At 41.4% G+C, this 21,866-nt stretch overlaps 2 protein-coding genes across 2 annotated transcripts in view; one reads left to right on the top strand and one right to left on the bottom strand.

Annotated features, from left to right (window-relative positions):
• LOC115223438 (exostosin-like 3) overlaps window positions 1-17,621 on the top strand; it is a 76,012-nt gene extending 58,391 nt beyond the window's left edge. Inside the window, exons 3-8 of the mRNA XM_029793993.2 lie at window positions 2,974-3,075; window positions 5,308-5,462; window positions 7,300-7,427; window positions 10,226-10,370; window positions 11,149-11,277; window positions 17,096-17,621. Of these exons, the coding sequence (XP_029649853.1) occupies window positions 2,974-3,075; window positions 5,308-5,462; window positions 7,300-7,427; window positions 10,226-10,370; window positions 11,149-11,277; window positions 17,096-17,305 (869 nt within the window). The 3' untranslated portion in view covers window positions 17,306-17,621. The remainder of the gene's footprint in view (window positions 1-2,973; window positions 3,076-5,307; window positions 5,463-7,299; window positions 7,428-10,225; window positions 10,371-11,148; window positions 11,278-17,095) is intronic.
• Window positions 17,622-17,998: 377 nt separating this feature from the next.
• LOC115223439 (proteasomal ubiquitin receptor ADRM1) overlaps window positions 17,999-21,866 on the bottom strand; it is a 33,988-nt gene continuing 30,120 nt past the window's right edge. The window contains exons 9-10 of the mRNA XM_029793994.2: window positions 19,824-19,926; window positions 17,999-18,194 (exon numbers count right to left, since the gene is read on the bottom strand). Coding sequence (XP_029649854.1) covers window positions 18,136-18,194; window positions 19,824-19,926 — 162 coding nt within the window. The 3' untranslated portion in view covers window positions 17,999-18,135. The remainder of the gene's footprint in view (window positions 18,195-19,823; window positions 19,927-21,866) is intronic.

Below are 21,866 nucleotides of genomic sequence, written 5' to 3'. Positions count from 1 at the left end.
CACACACACTTATATATATATATATATATACATATATACGACAGGCTTCTTTCAGTTTCCGTCTACCAAATCCACTCACAAAGCTTTGGTTGGCCTGAGGCTATAGTAGAAGACATTTGCCCAAGGTGCCACGCAGTGGGACTGAACCTGGAACCATGTGGTTGGTAAGCAAGCTACTTACCACACAGCCACTCCGTGTTTTTTTTTCTTTTCTTTATTCCTTTATTTTTTTTTTCTTTTTACTAAGATGGGGTTTGAGTTAAAGGAGATTTGGCTGTTATTTCTAGCGGGTCGAATGCCTGTGTCTCTATGACCTGACTGTATCATGTGGTCTAAGTGTGTGGGTGTAATTAGCTTTACTGCTTTACTAAAACCTGATCAAGTCTAAGATTCCGGCAGTGCAAATGGTTGGCATGGTGACTGAAACGAGTATTCTTCAAACAAACACCCTAACCCACAGAAACATGATGGAGCCTGTTTCATCTTTTATCCAAACTCAACTTGAAGTGTTGTTTTGCATTGCATTGAGCTTGCACTTGTATGTGCATTTGTGAATGCATGTTTGTGTGCATAGTTTTAGTACTCTCCCTCTCTCTCTCTCTCTCTCTCTCTCTCTCTCTCTCTCTCTCTCTCTCTCTCTCTCTCTTCCTCCCTCTAATACAGTGGTTTTCAACAATTTTTTGGGCTATTCTATGGATCCTTTTGATTCCTATTTCACTGTACTGGATCCTAATAAACATTCAATGCTTAAAAAAATCCCATTATATTCTTTTGTAAGCCTAGTACTTATTCTATCGGTCACATTTGCTGAACTGCTAAGTCACAGGGGATATAAACACACCAGCATCGGTTGTCAAGCTATGTGGTGGTGGGGGGGACAAGCACAGACACACAAACATACACACACACACACACACATATATATACATATACGACAGGCTTCTTTCAGTTTCCATCTACCAAATCCACTCACAAGGCTTTAGTAGAAGACACTTGCCCTAAGATACCACGCAGTGGGACTGAACCCGAAGCCATGTGGTTGGTAAGCAAGCTACTTACCACACAGCCACTCCTGTGCCTATTTTCTGTTTATGTTTTTGTAAAATTTTTCCTTTTTTGTTATGTTTTTAAAATATATATATATTATATATATATATATATATATATTATATATATATATAGTTATAAAATGAGATAGGGGTTGAAAATTCAACCCCATGGGATAACATATATCCAATATACTGCTAGATAGGTGATTTAAGTATGTTTCTCCATTTTCTAATTTTGTAGTATATATATATATATATATATATATATCTATATTTATCAAAAGAAAAACAGGATGCAAAGGATTTAGGCGGTACATATGTTTCTGGCCTTTATTAGACAGTTTATATCAATGCATAATTGAATGTAACATGTATGTCAATAGCCTCCCTCGCCGCGCACAATTAAACCACACACCAAAGACATGTATTACATTATAAGTTTGGGAAAAAGGCGAGTTTCGTTGGGGATGCAAATCCTCATAGTCTTGTTTTTTTTGTTTGTGTCCGCTCTGCCTGTATACGACTATGAGGATTTGCATCCCCAACAAACTCGCCTTTTTCCCAAACTTATAATGTAGATACATGTCCCTTGGTGTGGTAAGTTGTGTCGTGGCTGAGGAAGGCTATTGACCTACATGTTACATCAATTATGCATTGATATAAACTGTCTAATAAGGCAGAAACATATGTACCGCTAAATCCTTTGCATCCTGTTTTTCTTTTGATAATAATTACCCTACCACCTATACCACTAACTGGCATATACAGGTGCTTACAGTTATCAAGTATTCACCCTGAATGTTATATATATATATATATATATATATAAATAAAGGGTAAACAGTAAAGAGCCCCCTTCAGTTGTGAATCACCATGGGCTTGCTGCTAGATAGTTCCCTTCTGAGGCACAAGTTTGGGGGTAAGGTTGTTTATGGAAGACCAGCAGTCGCCCATGGATACCAGCTTTCCCTCCACACCACTGATGGTATCCAAGGGAAAGGAAAATGCCAACACAGCTTGGCACCAGTGATATTACAACTCATTTCTACAACTAAGCGAACTGGAGTAACATGATATAAAGTGTCTTGCTCAAGAACACAACACATGGCCTGGTCCAGGAATTGAACTCGCTACCTCATGATTGTGAGCCGAATGCTATAACCACTGAACCATGAAGTGTCAAGTTGCCTCTATGTCTGACTCTCTCTCTTTCTCTCTTATACAAACACTTATTAACCCTTTTGATACCAACCCGGCTGAAACCAGCTCTGGCTCTGTAGTACAAATGTCTTGTTTTCTTCACACGTTTTGAATTAAAATCTTCCACCAAACCTTAGTCACAATTTATGATCCTAAATTGCTGAATGATAACAAAGCTGAATGATAACAAAGTTATTTTACTAAATTCTTTGTTATATTTAACCCTTTTGATACCAAACCGGCTGAAACCAGCTCTGGCTCTGTAGTACAAATGTCTTGTTTTCACAAGTTTTGAATTAAAATCTTCCACTTAGTCACAATTTATGATCCTAACACTAGCTTAATGATAACTAAGTTATTTTACTAAATTCTTTGTTATATTTAACCCTTTTGATACCAACCTGGCTGAAACCAGCTCTGGCTCTGTAATACAAAATGTCTTGTTTTCACAAGTTCTAAATTAAAATCCTTCACCAAACCTTAGTCACAATTTATGTTCCTAACACTGGCCGAATCATAACTAAGTTATTTTACTAAATTCTTTGTTATATTTAAAATTAACAGAAAGAAACACAGAGCATCTCAAAATAAATATGGTAACGAAAGGGTTAAGGGTTCGTAATCCCTTATTTCCTTTGACCCTCCACCCAGCCAACCAGCCATCCTATTAAGTAATGTTTCAATGACCCTGTCTCTTAATTGTTATGAAATATTCTCATTACAGGCTCAGGTTACGGATTTCGACCAATCAACAAGGGAGCTGGAGGGGCCGGTAAAGAATTTAGCGAAGGGCTCGGTGGAAATGTTCCTCGGGAGCAATTTACAGGTGAGTCTTATTTGGTCATTCTGCAAATTTACAGGTGAGTCTTATTCGGTCATTCTGCAAATTTCCAAACTTGTTCTAAACAATCTCATCAACGGCTTTTCTTTGTTCCTTGGACGTTACCACATGGACCATTCCAGGTTTAATTGGCATCATGGGTAAGCGTCTTCAGCTATAGTCTAGGGCTGACACTGACCAATGTCTTGTAAGTGTAATTTTATGTGCCCCTAACTGGCACTTCATTGGTTACGATGAAAAGGGTTCTATTTCATCCAGTCAGTGGAAGCAGCCACCTTGTGAAATTAACATGCAAGTGGCTGAGCGCTCCACAGACACGTGTACCCTTAACGTAGTTCCCATGGAGATTGAGTGTCATACGGAATGTGACAAGGCTGACCCTTTGAAATACAGACACTACTCATTTTTGCCAGCTGAGTGCACTGGAACAACATGAAATAAAGTGTTTTTCTCAGGGACACAATGTGCTGCCAGAAATTGAACTCACAACCTTACGATCATAAGCCAAATATGCTAACCACTAAGCCATACACCTTTACTATCAATGATATGAACATATGCTCTCTGGGTTTGTGGAGTGTGCTTGTATCCTATAATAAATATAATGGATTCTATATTGGCAGCATCATTCACAAACTAAATATGTGTTGCCGAATACATCCAGACAAATGCTTCTTCTGTATCGTGTATAGAGATGTCATAAGCAGTACTTCGCAGTCACTATCAAAGCCAAAAAATAGAATATTGAAAACTGGAGGATTATGAAGGCTAGCTTTAGTAAAAAAAAATACATATATATATATATATATATATATATATATATCTGTAAATGTAATATGTGACAATTATTCGGTAGCCAAGATAAAACTCTGAGTTTCGGATGCCGAGGTGGAAACCCACGCCGCCATCTCTTCGGTTATCTGGATAACTGAAGAGATGGCGGTGTGGGTTTCCAACTCAGAGTTTTATCATGTCTACCGAATAATTGTCACATATTACATTTACAGATAAATTCCTCTATTACATAATATCGAGGTCTCTTTCATTCTTTTGTTGTCTTACCATTTTTATCAATAAATATATATATATATATGTATGTATAATTGTACAGCATTTAGCACTACTAATCTGTGCACATTGTAAATGCCCTCTCCTAACCATGTCCGCATATCTTTGTAGATCAGAGCTAAAAATATGAACCTTTTGTCTTCCTTCCTTTATTTTCAATTGAAATAGTTGTGGCTTTCTAAATAAATATGTGTGTGTGTGTGTCTGTATACATATATATAGGTATGGTTGTGTGGTTAAGAAGCTTGGTTCAATCCCATTGCAAAGCACCACAGCACCAAGCTGACCAAAGCTTTGTGAGTGCGTCTAGTCGACAGAAGCTGAAAGAAGACCGTTGTGTGTGTGGTGGGGGGTTGGCATCTCCTCGTTTTGAAATTACGTGGTAGTTGTAAATAAATGTCACCACCATACAAATGCTACCATTCATTTCCAATCTTCTGTAAAAACAAATCTCATCTACATCAAACATCATCATCGTTTAACATCTGCTTTCCATGCTAGCATGGGTTGGATGGTTTGACTGAGCTCTGCTGAACCAGACTCCAATCTGATCTGGCAGAGTTTCTACAGCTGGATGCCCTTCCTAACACCAACCACTCCATGAGTGTAGTGGTTGCTAAGTGATGCTGACAATCTGAATTTGCTTAATCCATACACTTTGCCTATCAAGTGAAAGCCTCTTACTCTTTTACTTGTTTCAGTCATTTGACTGTGGCCATGCTGCAGCACCGCCTTTAGTCGAGAAAATCGACCCCAGGACTTATTCTTTGTAAGCCTAGTACTTATTCTATCCGTCTCTTTTGCCGAACCGCTAATTTACGGGGACATAAACACACCACCATCGGTTGTCAAGCGATGTTGGGGGGGACAAACACAGACACACAATCATATACACACCCACCCATACATACATATATACAACGGGCTTCTTTCAGTTTCCGTCTTCCAAATCCACTCACAAGGCTTTGGTCGGCCCGAGGCTATAGCAGAAGACACTTGCCCAAGGTTCCACACAGTGGAACTGAACCCGGAACCATGTGGTTGGTAAGCAAGCTACTTACCACACAGCCACTCCTACACCTCTTCTTGTTATTTATTTATTTATTTTTAATTTTTTTTTATAATTTTTTTTTTTTTTTGTTCTTTCAGTGGTGATGTTAACCTATGAGCGTGAAACTGTGCTGATCAGTGCTTTGCAGCGTCTGAAAGGAGTACCTCATCTAAATAGAGTAGTGGTTGTTTGGAACAGCCCCAAACCACCACCTGCTGATCTTCGGTGGCCAGATATTAATGTCCCTATCAGTGTAAGTAACATGTTTATTGCCAACAACAATGCTTGACTTTAGTTGCTCTGTTAATTTCAGGTTTCCTTTTTTTTTGGGTTTTTTTTGTCTCATTTTAAAACAATGGTTCTCAACCCAACCCCATATGAACTCTGGGGTCCACACTAGCAGAATGGTGAATTAGGGAACCGCAATGGTATTTTAGTGGTAGGGAATGATGAATGACTGAGACCCTCGGCAATATGCCAGGCTTGAGAAGAAGACCCCTGAAGCCAAGTGAAATCATAATTGTGGCCAGCCATCCAAGAATTTGGACCTGGAGATCTTCATTTCCAGCGACTTCAAGGGGCCACCTCCCAGTGGTGACGGGCGTCAACGAAGAGCCCTCGACTACAACAAGACGACCAAAGTTTTTTTTTTCCAAGGTATGGGGTCTCCCGCCCCTAAGCCCTAGACCATCACCTAATCACCCTTAGCCGTCTTGTTGCTTAACAACAACAACAACAATAATTGTGCTTACACTTGAGCAAATTGAGTCCTCAACTTGTTCCATTTGGATCAATGTGGAGAGAGAGTTTAGTTTAAAACAAACAACTTCCTGGATCTAGATATGTTGACGAACCAAGGTCATCTATTGTTCCAAATCTAAACATGAAGGATGAATAAGAAATATAAAATATATTTAATGAAACAAATTCATTTGAACACTTCAGTAAGTTAAAACATACATGAAACTGTGGGAGGGTAAATTACCAAAAATGTCAATCAACTCAGATGGGTCACCATCTGAAAGTGGTCAATGCCAGTGTCCCCTGAATGGCTCCCGTGCCAGTGGCATGTAAAACGCACCATCTGAACATGGTCGAAGCCAGTACCCCCTGATTGGCTCCCATGCCAGTGATGCGTAAAATGCACCATCAAAATATGGTCAGTGCCAGTGCCCCCTGAGTGGTTCCTGTGCCAGTGGCACACAAAAAGTACCTTCCAAATGTGGTCGATGTCAGTGCCTCCTGATTGGCCCCCATGCTGGTGGCACACAAAAAGTACCATCCAAACGTGGTCGAAGCCAGTGCCCCTTGAGTGGCTCCCATGCCAGTGGCACACAAAAAGTACCATCTAAATGTAGTCGATGCCAGTGCCCCCTGATTGGCTCCCGTGCCAGTGGCACGTAAAAAGTACTATCCAAACGTGGTCGAAGCCAGTGCCCCCGACTGGTTCCCATGCTGGTGACATGTAAAAAGCACCCACTACACTCTTGGAGTGGTTGGCATTATGAAGGGCATCCAACTGTAGAAACCCTGCCAGATCAGATTAGAGCCTGGTGCAGCCTCCTGGCTTCCCAGACCCCAGCCGAACCATCCAACCCATGCCAGCATGAAAAGTGAACCTTTAGCATTTAAACCGGCCATATCTGGCCAAAAGTATTCTGCCTGTTTTATGTTCAAACTGGCCAGATCTGGTCTCTTACACCAGCCCTACAATATCGTTTTGAAAATTAACAGCTACCTCATCAAAATCTCATAGCACCAAGATTAATGTCTGATTAGTTCAAGGTGCCAACCACTCCGCGAGTGTAGTGGGTGCACGTAAAAAGCACCCACTACACTCGCGGAGTGGTTGGCGTTAGGAAGGGCATCCAGCTGTAGAAACTCTGCCAGATCAGACTGGAGCCTGGTGCAGCCCCTGGCTTCCCAGACCCCAGTCGAACCGTCCAACCCGTGCTAGCATGGAGAACGGACGTTAAACGATAATGATGATGATGAATGTGGATAAAAAAGGATTAATTTTGGCAGAATAATGCAAACACTAAAGGGTTAAACGATGATGATGATGATGTTGAATATATGTTCTTTTACAGGTGATTAAAACAGAGCGCAACACTTTAAACAACCGTTTCCTACCATTTGATGTAATTGAAACTGAAGCTATACTTAGCATTGATGACGATGTCCATCTTCGCCATGATGAAATCATTTTCGGCTTCAGGTCAGTCATGTTCACTCATTTTTGGTCAGTCGTGTTCACTCATTTTTGGTCAGTCGTGTTCACTCATTTTTGGTCAGTCGTGTTCACTCATTTTTGGTCAGTCGTGTTCAATCATTTTTGGTCAGTCGTGTTCACTCATTTTTGGTCAGTTGTGTTCACTCATTTTTGGTCAGTCGTGTTCAATCATTTTTGGTCAGTTGTGTTCACTCATTTTTGGTCAGTCGTGTTCGCTCATTTTTGGTCAGTCATATTCACTCATTTTTGGTCAGTCGGGTTCGCTCATTTTTGGTCAGTCGTGTTCACTCATTTTTGGTCAGTCGTGTTCACTCATTTTTGGTCAGTTGTGTTCAATCATTTTTGGTCAGTCATGTTCACTCATTTTTGGTTAGTCGTGTTCAATCATTTTTGGTCAGTCGGGTTCGCTCACGCTTTCTTTCTTTCTCCGTTTTTACGCTTATTGTTATTGTGATTTTTAAAATTTTATTTTCTTCGTGTAAGGAATTTAATAGAGAACTCTGTTTGGGAAGAACTGGACACAGGTGTGGTCTCAGGCTGAATGATCTTAGACAGGACGGGCAGCAGCAGCCTGTATATTTAACATTCTTAATATGATAAGTACAGTGTGGTTAAAAACAAACTGTTGCTATAGAAACAATAATTGTGCTTTTTGTTTTTTATTACAGTTATTAAGTGACAAACACCAAATATTTATTGATACAAAGACTCAATACAATAGCATGTATGTAGGTAGGTAGGTGCAACCTGGCCACTGGTGGTGGTGTAACACACCATACTAATCATATCTGTCGGGCATGTGGAAGAGAGTGTAATTCGGCAGGAGGACTAAAATGACATGCAAAGGTACATGAGGCCCAGTTACAACTACAGCCGGCTATTACCAGTAAAGGTTTTAGCTGCCAATTTTGTACAAGACATTGTAGATCTTTAGCTGGGCTAAAAAGTCACATTCGATCACAACACCAGTAATAGTTAAGTTTCGTGCAATGGCCATACTTGATAACAAGGGGACAGCCATAATAATAAGGTGCAGGAATAGCTGTGTGGGAAGTAGCTTGTTTACCAACCACATGGTTCCAGGTTCAGTGCCACTGCATGACACCTTGGACAAGTGTCTTCTACTATAGCCTCGGGCTGACCAAAGCCTTGTAAGTGAGTTCGGTAAGCGGAAACTGAAAGAAGCCCGTCGTATATGTTTGTGTGTCTGTGTGTGTCCCTGTAACTTAGCAGTTCAGCAAAAGAGACCAATAGAATAAGTACTAGGCTTACAATGAATAAGTCTTGGCATCGATTTGCTCGACTAAAGACGGTGCTCCAGCATGGCCACAGTCAAATGACTGAAACAAGTAAAAGAGTAAGAAGAAAACGAAAAAATTTTCTTTGCCAATATGCTGTGAAATAGACGCACACACACACACTTCTGTATACATATGTGTGTGTATATAATTATATTTCTTTACTACCCACAAGGGGCTAAACACAGAGGGGACAGACAAACGGATTAAGTCGATTATATCGATGCCAGTGTGTAACTGGTACTTGATTATCGACCCTGAAAGGATGAAGGGCAAAGTCGACCTCGGCAGAATTTGAACTCAGAACGTAGCGGCAGACAAAATACCACTAAGCATTTCACCTGGCATGCTAACGTTTCTGCCCGCTCGCCGCTTTACTGCATTAAACTGCAAGGTTAGGGTTAGGGTTAGGGTTAGAGTCCCTCATAGTAGTTATTTGGGCGTTTACACCGTCACCTTTGACCTAATGACAAACTACCCACCGCCAATATCTGTAATCAAAACGGCAGTGAGCTGGCAGAATCGTTAGCACACCAGGTAGAATGCTTGGCGGCATTTTGTCCGTCTTTATGTTCTGAGTTCAAATTCCATCAATATCGACTTTGCCTTTCATCTGTTCAGAGTCAATAAAATAAGTACCAGTTGTATACTGGGGGGGGGGGTTTGATGTCCCCTGAAATTACTGGCCGTGGGCCAAATTTTGAAATCAATATTTCTAATCAAATTGTTTATTTATTTATTACTAGCAGTATCGCCTGGCGTTGCTTGGGTTTGTAAGGGAAATAACTATATAAGCATGTTTAGAGAGTTACTTCCCTTATATAATAGCAAAACATGCATTAAAAATGGGAAAAAATGATGGTAAATTTTTTTTTAAATCGTAGACGCGCGCTAATACCCAGAAGGGCTCAATATGAATCACGACTATAAGATACCCGGTTTTGGTTAAACTGCACCGCAAAATGTGGGAGTAGTTAGGAATCTAAATCGTAGGAGACAGACACCACACAACTTCTCTTTTATATATATAGACTAGCAGTATCGCCCGGCGTTGCTCGGGTTTGTAAGGGAAATAACTATATAAGCATTTTTAGAGATGTAAAGTATAATAGCCATCTTAATATGGCTAACCACAAAGGGGGTGGTGTTACTGTAGCTTTTTACGTTCTGAGATTTAATAATCCATTTTTAGAGAGTTACTTCCCTTATATAAACCGAGCGAAACTGCATTAAAAATGCGGGAAAATTATGGTAAATTGTTTTTTAAATCGTAGACGCACGCTAATATACCCAGAAGGGCTCGATATGAATCACGACTATAAGATACACTGCACCGCAAAATGTGGGAGTAAGGAATCTAAATCGTAGGAGACAGACAGCACACAACCTCACTTTTATATATAAAGATATGTTTGTTTGTTGTTTTTTCTTTCTTTTTTTTTTGTTCTTTCTTGAAATAAATTTGTTGTGTTGACATTATTGCAGAGTGTGGCGTGAGGCCCGTGATCGTGTTGTTGGATTCCCAGGACGCTTTCATGGCTGGCATGCTGATGAGAAGGCTTGGCACTACAATGCCAACCATTCTTGCGAACTGTCGATGGTACTTACCGGAGCAGCCTTCTTCCATAAAGTAAGAATGACATCTTCCTTTGTTTTCCACCTGTATTAACATCAAAAGAGGTAGATCTAACCCCTTTCTCACTTTAACAGACTCACCTGATCCTTTTGGTTACATTTAGTGGAGTCCCCTCTTTTAAAAGTATTTAAATTTTTGCATCTAATACACTGCTCACTTTAATGCTGCCACTTAATTATTCTTTTGATCTTGGGCATCCTTAACGAAGCCCTCTCTCTGATGGAAGCATTCAGAACTGGTTCAAACTTAATTACATTCATTCAGCTTGAAGAATATAAGAGAAATATTCTTTACCTGTTTCAATCATTTGACTGCGGCCATACTGGAGCACTGCCTTTAGTCGAAGAAACCGACCCCAAGACTTATTCTTTGTAAGCCTAGTACTTATTCTATCGGTCTCTATTGCCGAATCGCTAAGTTACGGGGACGTAAACACACCAGCATCGGTTGTCAAGCGATTTTGGGGGACAAACATACACACATACATATATATATATATACATATACGATGGGCTTCTTTTCAGTTTCCGTCTACCAAATCCACTCACAAGGTTTTGGTCGGCCCGAGGCTATAGTAGAAGACACTTGCCCAAGGTGCCATGCAGTGGGATTGAAGATTGAACCCGGAACCATGTGGTTGGTAAGCAAGCTACTTACCACACAGCCACTCCTGCACCTATATGTTTTGGGTTTTTTTTTCTACATTTATTTGTACACTTACACAAACAGAATGACATTAAATGTATAAATATTTTTCTCTCTTTCGTTGCAGTATTATGCCTATATGTATTCCTATGTCATGCCACAAGCTATTCGAGATAAAGTCGATGATTACATTAACTGCGAAGACATTGCTATGAATTTCTTGGTTGCACACCTCACACGAAAGCCTCCTCTGAAGGTAAATATATATTCAGGTGTCTCTCTCTCTCTGACCAGGTAACCATGTACCTCCTCTATAGCAAGACACCTGGTTTCTGCCTCTCTGTCACACTCTAACCTTTCATCATCTGACACAAGATCACCTTCTCTGATGCCCCAACCTCTCTCAAAATTCCTTGACTTGCTAGTTACTTGGTGACCTTGCCAGTGGTTAGCATTTGAAAGGGCATCCAGCTGTAAAACCTTGCCAAAACTGATCTTGTCTGTGCTGGTACTATATATAAAGCACTCAGTCCACTCTAGAGGGTGTTTGGTGTAAGGAAGGGCATCCAGCTGTAAAAACCATGCCTAAACAGACACTGTAGCTTGGGGTAATCTTCTTATTTCTTTACTGCCCACAAGGGGTCACACACAGAGGGAACAAACGGATTAAGTCGATTATATCAACCCCATTGCGTAACTGATATTTATTTAATCGACGCTGAAAGCCTTGGCGGAATTTGAACTCAGAACGTAAAGACAGACGAAATACCTATTTCTTTACAAGGGGCTAAACATAGAGGGGACAAACAAACGGATTAAGTCAATTATATCGACCCCAGTGCGTAACTGGTACTTATTTAATCAATGCCGAAAGGATGAAAGGCAAAGTCGACCTCGGTGGAATTTGCACTCAGAACATACGGCAGACGAAATACCACTAAGAATTTCGCCCAGCGTGCTAACGATTCTACCAGCTCAGCACCTTGGGGCAATCTTCTAGCTGGCCAGCTCCTGTCAAACCTTGTAACCTGTGTGAGCATGGAAGGCAGACGTTAAACGATGATATACATGGGGCAGACGGAAACTGTTGAAGCAGAATTTTCTATGGCCACCAGATCCCGTTCCTGTTACCAACCTTCAACTGTTTCCATGTAAATAATATTCTCCTTTGGTTGGACATGTTTTTCATGAATGATTTCAAACAAGACACTTCTTGTATTTAGAGACAAACACTTTGAACTGTTACACGATGCCAAGACAAAAACACACATCAAGCTTTGCATCTGCCAAATCTTCTCAAGATTTTTAGCCAGCCCAGGGCTACAATAGCAGACATTTACCCCCGAGTGCAGTGGAACTGAACCTAAAACCATGTGGTTCGGATGCAAACCCAATCACACAGCCCTGTTTAATGTTTGTGTGTTTTGGAGTGGCTGTGTGGTAAGTAGCTTGCTCACCAACCACATGGTTCCGGGTTCAGTCCCACTGCATGGCACCTTGGGCAAGTGTCTTCTACTATAGCCTCGGGCCGACCAATGCCTTGTGAGTGGATTTGGTTGATGGAAACTGAAAGAAGCCTGTCGTATATATGTATATATATGTTTGTGTGCTTGACAACCGATGCTGGTGTGTTTACGTCCTCGTCACTTAGCGATTCGGCAAAAGAGGCCGATAGAATAAGTACTGGGCTTACAAAGAATAAGTCCTGGGGTCGATTTGCTCGACTAAAGGCGGTGCTCCAGCATGGCCGCAGTCAAATGACTGAAACAAGTAAAAGAGTAATATATACACTTTAATCCTTTCGGGGTCGATAAATAAGGTACCAGTTTCGCACTGAGGTCAATGTAATCGACTTAATCCATTCGTCTGTCCTTGATTGTCCCCTCTATGTTTAGCCCCTTGAGGGCACAAGCTGGACAGGGATGGGTGTTCAGATTCTAGTATCCACATCAGGCTTATTTTCATTTCTGTGATATCAACTGTTCTCGTGAATTGAACTTGTGCACCTACTAGCTAAATTAAATTAACCGCCTTACTGGCACCTGTGCTGGTGGCTTGTATAAAAGGATTCGAGCGAGGTCGTTGCCAGTACCACCTGACTGGCCCCCTGTGCCAGTGTTACCTAAAAAGCACCCACTACGCTCTTGGAGTGGTTGGCGTTAGGAAGGCCATCCAGCTGTAGAAACACTGCCAGATCAAGATTGGAGCCTGGTGCAGCCATCTAGTTCACAAGCCCTCAGTCAAAATCGTCCAACCCATGCTAGCATGGAAAGTGGACGTTAAATGATGATTTATTTTCACAATTCCAGATGCAATTTAATTTAGTAATTAGGAGCTTTTAGGCTTGTGTGCATAGATTAAAATTTTTTTTTGTTTTTTTGTGATACCTGTGCTGGTGGCACATAAAAAGCACCATCTGAACGTGGCCGTTGCCAGTGCCGCCTCGACTGGCTTCTGTGCTGGTGGCACATAAAAAGCACCATCCAAACGTGGCCCGTACCAGCGCCGCTTCGACTGGCTTCTGTGCCGGTGGCACATAAAAATCACCATCCGAACGTGGCCGATGCCAGCGCCGCCTTGGCTGGCTTCCGTGCCGGTGGCATGTTAAAAGCACCTGTGCAGGTGGCACATACAAAGCACCCACTACACTCGCAGAGTGGTTGGCATTAGGAAGGGCATCCAGCTGTAGAAACACTGCCAGATGAGACTGGAGCCTGGTGCAGCCCCTGGCTTCCCAGACCATGGTCGAACCGTCCAACCCATGCTAGCACGGAAAACAGACGTTAAACGATGATGATGATGATGAAGTAAATGGCCCTTGTACTGTGTTCCTCTCTGTGCTAAGCCTATCAAAACCCCAGCGTATGTGCTGATCCCTTCGGTTGTCTTATCGTCCAGTATTGTTCCCAATCACCTCGACTTCATTGAACTATTTGCCCGATTCTCATCATCACATCAAAGTGCACTGGCCATAAACAGGGATTAATTTATGGCAAAAGGACAGCTAATCTGCTTCATAGGGGAATATTGGTGAATCTTCTAGATACCCAACAAAAAAAAAACACACAGGCGCAGGAGTGGCTGTGTGGTAAGTAGCTTGTTTACCAACCACATGGTTGAGTGGATTTGGTAGACGGAAACTGAAAGAAGCCCGTCGTATATATATATATATATATATGTGTGTGTGTCTGTGTTTGTTCTCCTAGCATTGCTTGACAACCGATGCTGGTGTGTTTACGTCCCTGTCACTTAGTGGTTCGGCAAAAGAGACCGATAGAATAAGTACTGGGCTTACAAAAGAATAAGTCGCAGTCAAATGACTGAAACAAGTAAAAGAGAGTAAAGAGTAGAGAGGCCATTTTGTGTTGTGCTCCCTGGCTTTGTTGATTCAAAGGGAGGAAAAAAGCAACCCCTAAAAACATAAAATGCATGTTGGATTTCATCCCTTATATTTGGGCTGGTGACTTCCCTTTTTCCTTCAACAAATGACTAGCCTTGCCTGGTTTTTTCCAATGCCCCTTTAGCCTCCGCCTCATATTCACTGCCCAACATGGTCTCTTCTGATGACAGCTTTGTTGGAGAAAGACGTCCTCCAAAGGACAGACCAGCTTCTGAATATTGTTGTAGGGACCATAAATGTTAATTTTTTTCAGCATGCTTCTAATGTTAAGTAAACAGATTGTTTTGTTTTTTTTTCTTTCCTGGCCTTCTTCACCCTTATATCTCCGCCCGTGTGGAGGCGCAATGGCCCAGTGGTTAGGGCAGCGGACTTGCAGTCGTAGGATCGCGGTTTCAATTCCCAGACCAGGCGTTGTGAGTGTTTATTGAGCGAAAACACCTAAAAGCTCCAGCAGGGGGTGGTGATCCCTGCTGTACTCTTTCACCACAACTTTCTCTCACTCTTACTTCCTGTTTCTGTTGTACCTGTATTTCAAAGGGCCGGCCTTGTCACTCTCTGTGTCACGCTGAATATCCCCGAGAACTACGTTAAGGGTACACGTGTCTGTGGAGTGCTCAGCCACTTACACGTTAATTTCACGAGCAGGCTGTTCCGTTGATCGGATCAACCAGAACCCTCGTCGTCGTAACCGACGGAGTGCTTCAAGATCTCCTCTCCTGGAAGTTGATCAGATGTGTGGAGTGGTGGGAGTCACCAGCTCTTATCAAAGTCAATATTTATTTATTTTATTTAGTTTCACCTCACGAGCTGTGGCCATGCTGGGGCACCGCCATTTTCTGTTGCCACATGATTTTACTTCACGAATACTTTTTAGCAAATGCCATCTGGTGCATGAGAGAGTTCGATGCAGCTGCCCTCATCTGCACCTCCTGCCGTGAAGTTGGTTCATCTGGGACACCTGACAGGAAGAGATCCAGTTTTATTTTAAAGACATCTGCATCCACCCCATGCTGGTCTCTCAAGTTCTTCGGGAGGATATTGAAGAGCTGTGGGCCTCTGAAGCCCAGGCTATCACAGTATCTTGTCCTACATCTTGATGGCAAATAAAATAGTATTACACAGGTTCTCTCACTTTCTCAGAATAACAAAACTTACCAAATCAGTTCATTTCTCTCTCCACAGCAACTGAACTAACCCAACACTAACATTTCTAAAGAGTATGTTTTTGTTGTGATCAACAGGCGCAGGAGTAGCTGTGTGGTAAGTAGCTTGCTTACCAACCACATGGTTCCGGGTTCAGTCCCACTGCGTGGCATCTTGGGCAAGTGTCTTCTACTATAGCCTCGGGCCGACCAATGCCTTGTGAGTGGATTTGGTAGACGGAAACTGAAAGAAGCCCGTCGTATATATGTATGTGTGTGTGTATGTTTGTCCCCCTAGCATTGCTTGACAACCGATGCTGGTGTGTTTACGTCCCCGTCACTTAGCGGTTCGGCAAAAGAGACCGATAGAATAAGTACTGGGCTTACAAAGAATAAGTCCCGGGGTCGATTTGCTCGACTAAAGGTGGTGCTCCAGCATGGCCACAGTCAAATGACTGAAACAAGTAAAAGAGTAAAGAGTATGCCTCTAATGTTAAGTAAACAGATTTTGTTTGTCTTTCCTGGCCTTCTTCACCCTTATATCTCCGCTCCTGAAAGTTGATCAGATGTGTGGAGTGGTGGGAGTCACCAGCTCTTATCAAATTCAATATTTATTTATTTATTTTATCACGAGTTGTGGCCATGCTGGGGCACCGCCATTTGGTGTTGCTACATGATTTTACTTCACGAATGCTTTTTAGCAATTGCCATTTGGTGCATGAGAGAGTTTGATGCAGCTGCCCTCATCTGCACCTCCTGTCATGAAGTTGGTTCATCTGGGACACCTGACAGGAAGAGATCCAGTTTTATTTTAAAGACATCTGCATCCACCCCCATGCAGGTCTCTCAAGTTCTTCGGGAGGATATTGAAGAGCTGTGGGCCTCTGAAGCCCAGGCTATCACAGTATCTTGTCCTACATCATCATCATCGTTTAACGTCCGTTCTCCATGCTAGCATGGGTTGGACGGTTCGACCGGGGATCTGGGAAGCCAGAAGGCTGCACCAGGCTCCAGTCTTATCTGGCAGTGTTTCTACAGCTGGATGCCCTTCCTAACGCCAACCACTCCGTGAGTGTAGTGGGTACTCTTTACGTGCCACCTGCACTGGTGCCAGGTGAGGCTGGCATCGGCCACGGTCGGATTGGTGCATTTTATGTGCCACCGTCACGGAAGCCAGTCGAGGCGGCACTGGCTTCGGTCACGATTTGGATGGTGCTTTTTACGTGCCACCGACACGGAAGCCAGTCGAGGCGGCGCTGGCATCGGCCACGATTCGGATAGTGCTTTTTACGTATCTGCAGTCCAGGGGTCCTGGCATCTGCCGGGTGCCAGTCATAGGATTGGTTCAATTTCGATCGATGGCAAATAAAATAGTATTACACAGGTTCTCTCACTTTCTCAGAATAATAACAAAACTTACCAAATCAGTTCATTTCTCTCTCCACAGCACCTGAACTAACCCAACACTAACATTTCTAAAGAGTATGTTTTTGTTGTAATCAAGTTTTTTTTCCTTCTTTCTTTACTTGCAGGTGACCTCTCGCTGGACATTTCGCTGCCCAGGATGCTCCCAGGCTCTTGCAACGGACGTAACTCATTTTGATGAGCGACACAAATGCATAAATTTCTTTGCTAAAGTCTATGGCTACATGCCATTACTGTACACACAATTTCGCATCGATTCGGTTTTATTCAAAACCAAAATTCCACGTGACAAGCAGAAGTGTTTTAGGTTAATTTGAAACAATCGCTGCATCAGATCAAGAGAGACAAAAAAAAAAAAAAAAAGAAAAGAAAATAAGAGATCCCTGATAAATGCTCAACTATTTCATTTTTACCCTCACCGCTTACAGCTAAACGTAACTCGATGCAACGATGCGTGCTATCAGTTCATCATTGTACATATAAAACTTCGTCAAAACATAATTTATCACTGGTTTACAAGGTTTGAAATAATGACTTGGAATAATTGTAGGCAACAGGGGGAAAAAAAAAAAAAAAAAAGGCCTCAATCATTCTGACAAAATACTAAATTCTTCACTGATATAGTCATCTCATGATATTCAACCCACCTGTACAAATTCTATAATTTTTTTTTTTTTTTTTCAAACTTTATTTTGTTGTTTTCTTGTAAAGAAAAATAACAAAAACAAAACACACCTAGCAATAATTAAAACCTTAAAAAATCTTCAAATCAAAAATCTGAGCCTAATTAACAAAACAAAACAGAGAGAAAAGACTATGTAGAGCCATCTGTGATATCTTGTGTAGAGATTTCTTTTGAAGAGTTCTACACACACTTGCAAACACATACACACACAAAATTCCACTCACACATATACACATTGTTAATGAAAACGGTTTCAAATTCTTAAAAAAGTTTATATGTGCGTGTGTGCGTATGTATGTATGTATATTAAAGTACAGAAGAAACATACTATTTATTTATTCCTTTATTTCTTCTAATGTGTTGGATCAATTACCAGTGAAAATTTATTCCAATAAAACACAAGTAACAGCAAGCAATAGAAAAGAAAAAAAAAAAAAAAGAAAAGCATCCACTAAGTACATCCTACTTGTCTTCCTTCTTTTTCTGGGCTTCTTGCAGGGCCTTCACGAATGCTTCCAGATCTAGTAGGGGGCAAAGAAAAAAAAAAATTTTTATTTCGGAGTAGAGTGCAATTTACAAATAGCTACCACATTTTCATCATCATCATCATTTAGTGTCCGCTCTCCATGCTAGCATGGGTTGGACGGTTCAACTGGGGGTCTGGGAAGCCAGCCAGAAGGCTGCACCAGGCTCCAGTCTGATCTGGCAATGTTTCTACGGCTGGATGCCCTTCCTAACGCCAACCACTCCGTGAGTGTATGGGGTGCTTTTTACGTGCCAGACGAGGCTGGCAAACGGCCACGGTCGGATGGTGCCTTTTACATGTCACTGGCACAGGGGCCAGGTGAGGCTGGCAATGGCCATGATCGGATGGTGCTTTTTATGTGCCACCAGTACGGACATGAAACTGCCCCCCCCCCCCACACCTGAAGAAACAGGAATAAAGGGATCTTTTCGGTTTGAACGGCAGTTTTTAACATAATTTCTAGGTAACTAAACACTTTTAAACTTCGTATACTGGTAGAATGTATTTATAAAACATCTTTTTCTCTTGGCTTTATTGAGAAAATTCTATAGTTTGTAAGATATTTGTTGTTTTTCTTCAATTTCTGCAATTTCAACCAATCCATGACGTCTATTGAGGTGAAAACATTCTGTGCTGTATGAATATGTCCCTCGTTTAAGAAACAGATTGGGTTTATTTACATTTCTGAGGAAAAAAAAATACCCTTCCCCCCACCCCTAAAATAGATTGAAATGCAATAGATCGATACTAGGGTCATAATTATGGGTGACAATTTCATATGACACTGCTAGAAAAAACTGCCGTTCAAACAGAAAAGATCCAAATAAAGTTATATAAATGCTAATCATTATTTGGATAAAATATTCACCGCTTAAACGAGGTTGTGTAAGAATACTGCGATATTTACCAAGCAAAAAAAAACCCTCATGCACTGGGGGGGGGGCATTAAAATACATCATAGCTATCACCAGCAGCAGACAAGCACTGCTACTTCTGCTGTCAAGACTACCAGATCACATGACACCAGCCTCTTTTGGCCTTTTCCATGGTAGGCACTTGACCACTGGAAACAGCAGCAACTGCCTTGATTGTGTGTAAGAGAAGGCGCTGAGAAGTTCCTGGCTTTAAGGGCATTGTAAAAAGCTTGGCTGGAGGCCCAACGTTCTGACTCCTTTTTACAGGGCTTTGGAAAAACTGAACGACTGCTGCAATAAGGGAATCTGAGAGGGGAATATGTTGAAATAAAATCACAATTAACTGACTCTCCTGTATTTTCTTTTACCCAAAACCAGGGACTTTTCAGTGACCCTTCTTTTACTATTTTAATTGTTTCAGTCTAAATTATGGGGGTGTAAACACACCAACATCAGTTGTCAAGTGATGGTGGGGGGACAAACAGATACACATACGACAGGCTTCTTTCAGTTTCCGTCTACCAAATCCACTAGCAAGGCTTTGGTTGGCACTTGAGGCTAAAGTAGAAGACACTTGCCCAAGGTTCCACACAGTGGGACTGAACCTGAAACCATGTGGTTGGGAAGCAAACCTCTTACCACACAACCACAGTGTTAAGGGAAAGGAAAGCGAGTGCTTTGACTTTACGACAGAGAAACAATACACCTACCTCCCTCGGCAGCTGCATTAGCGACATCATCACCAAGACCAAATTGTGTCATTAATGGACCGAGTTCACGTGACCGCAATGCTGCACTAAATGACTGAAGGGCCTGAAATGAAAGAAACGGAAGATCAGGGAATACAGTTCGATATTTAAGAGACGAGGAATTATTTACATTACTTACGTTTGAACACAACATTTAGGCTGATATGCTCTCCAGCCATCATCAGGTGTCTTAGGGAAATTTCGAACCTGGGTTCTCATTCCTAAGCTCCCTAAAATTCACTCCATAATTGCCCACGGGCATATGGCGTAGTGGTTAAGAGCGCAGGCTACTAATCCCAAGATTCGAAGTTCGATTCTAGGCAGTGACCTGAATAATAACAACCTGGGTTCTCATTCCTAAGGTATTTTTCGATGTTGCTATTATTATTATTATTAATATCATTATTATTATTATTCAGGTCACTGCTTGGTACTGAACTTGGAATCTTGGGGTTAAGAGCGCTGGCTACTAACCCAAGATTCTGAGTTCGATTCCAAGCAGTGACCTGAATAATAATAATAATAACATCGAAAAATACCATAGGAATGAGAACCCAGGTTCGAAATTTCCCCCAAGACACCTGATGACAGCTGGAAGGTATACCAGCTGAAACGTTGTTTACAACAAAGAAGATGAGGACAAATATCCGTTGAATGTAAATAATGTAAATAATGTAGATCAGGTTATCTGAGGTGGATTTATAACTTTTTTTAATATTTTCATGTCTATGCGATTTGTGTGATGGAGATGCTGAAATTGATGTTAAATAAATGTGGAATCAGAATGGCAATCATAGTATTTCAGTGAATGTATAAAATCTGGTCCTTTGGACACCAACATCAGGATTCCCTTTTACAACTCCATCATGCTACTAAAACTTCTGTGCAAATGAAACGGGGGAAGAAAACGTAAATGATACTTGATGTGGGATTTTTTCGGTTTGAACGGCAGTTTTTTTAACAATTCCTAGGTAACTAAAATATTTTAAACTTCGTATACTGGTAGAATGTGTTTATAAAACATCTTTTTCTCTTGGCTTTATTGAGAAAATTCTATAGTTTGTAAGATATTTGTTGTTTTTTTTCTTCAATTTCTGCAATTTCAACCAATCACTGATGTCTATTGAGGTAAAAAAAACATTGTGCCGTATGAATATGTCCCTCGTTTAAGAAACAGATTGGGTTTATTTACATTTGTGAAGAAAAAAAAAGATGCCCTTCCCCCACCCCTAACCCTAACTAACCTTAACCCTAAAAGAGATTGAAATGCAATAGATCGATACTAGGATCATAATTATGGGTGACAATTTCATATGACACCGCTAGAAAAAACTGCCGTTCAAACCAAAAAGATCCCTTGAGGAAACTCTTGAGAATTTCATACAATGACCAGGTCAGAAACGAAGAAATGTTGAGAGCATAGCCGATAGAATGAAGAATGCAACTGGATGCTCACGTCTTGTAACAACCAGATTGTTGATATACAAAAACAGGAAGGGGAATATGGGGATGGCCACGGAAACGGCATGGCATTGAACCTTTCAGGATAACCTGAAGAGTGTCGTTGAACACCGAGAGGCACAGATGGATACACAGTTGGCGGAGATCACTGGAAATGAACTGCCATCAAATGGACCAACGTTTAAGTTACAGGGTTCAAATTCAACTGAAGTCAATTCAGCTTTCTATATCACCAGGGCAATAAAGTATGTATCATATACAGGAGTTGCTTTCTCATTTCCTAATATCTGAGGCCTGTACGTCTTAGAACCAGCAGTTGTCATTATTTCACACAACATAATACAAGTGTGATTGAAAACTGGCATGGTCCATTGTATTAGATTAGAAAAGTTCAACACAAAAATCTTTCAGAGAAGTTCTGTTTTAATTTCTAATAATTCTGCATCATCATCATTGTTTAACATCCGTTTTCCATGCTGGCATGGGTTGGACAGTTTGATTGGAGACTGGCGAGCCAGGTGGCCGCACCAGGCTCCAATCTGA

The sequence above is a fragment of the Octopus sinensis genome, linkage group LG23 (genome assembly GCF_006345805.1).
Source record: "Octopus sinensis linkage group LG23, ASM634580v1, whole genome shotgun sequence".
NCBI lineage: Eukaryota > Metazoa > Mollusca > Cephalopoda > Octopoda > Octopodidae > Octopus > Octopus sinensis.
The sequence above is the reverse complement of the archived record's forward strand: the minus strand, read 5'-3'. Positions and strand labels throughout refer to the sequence as shown.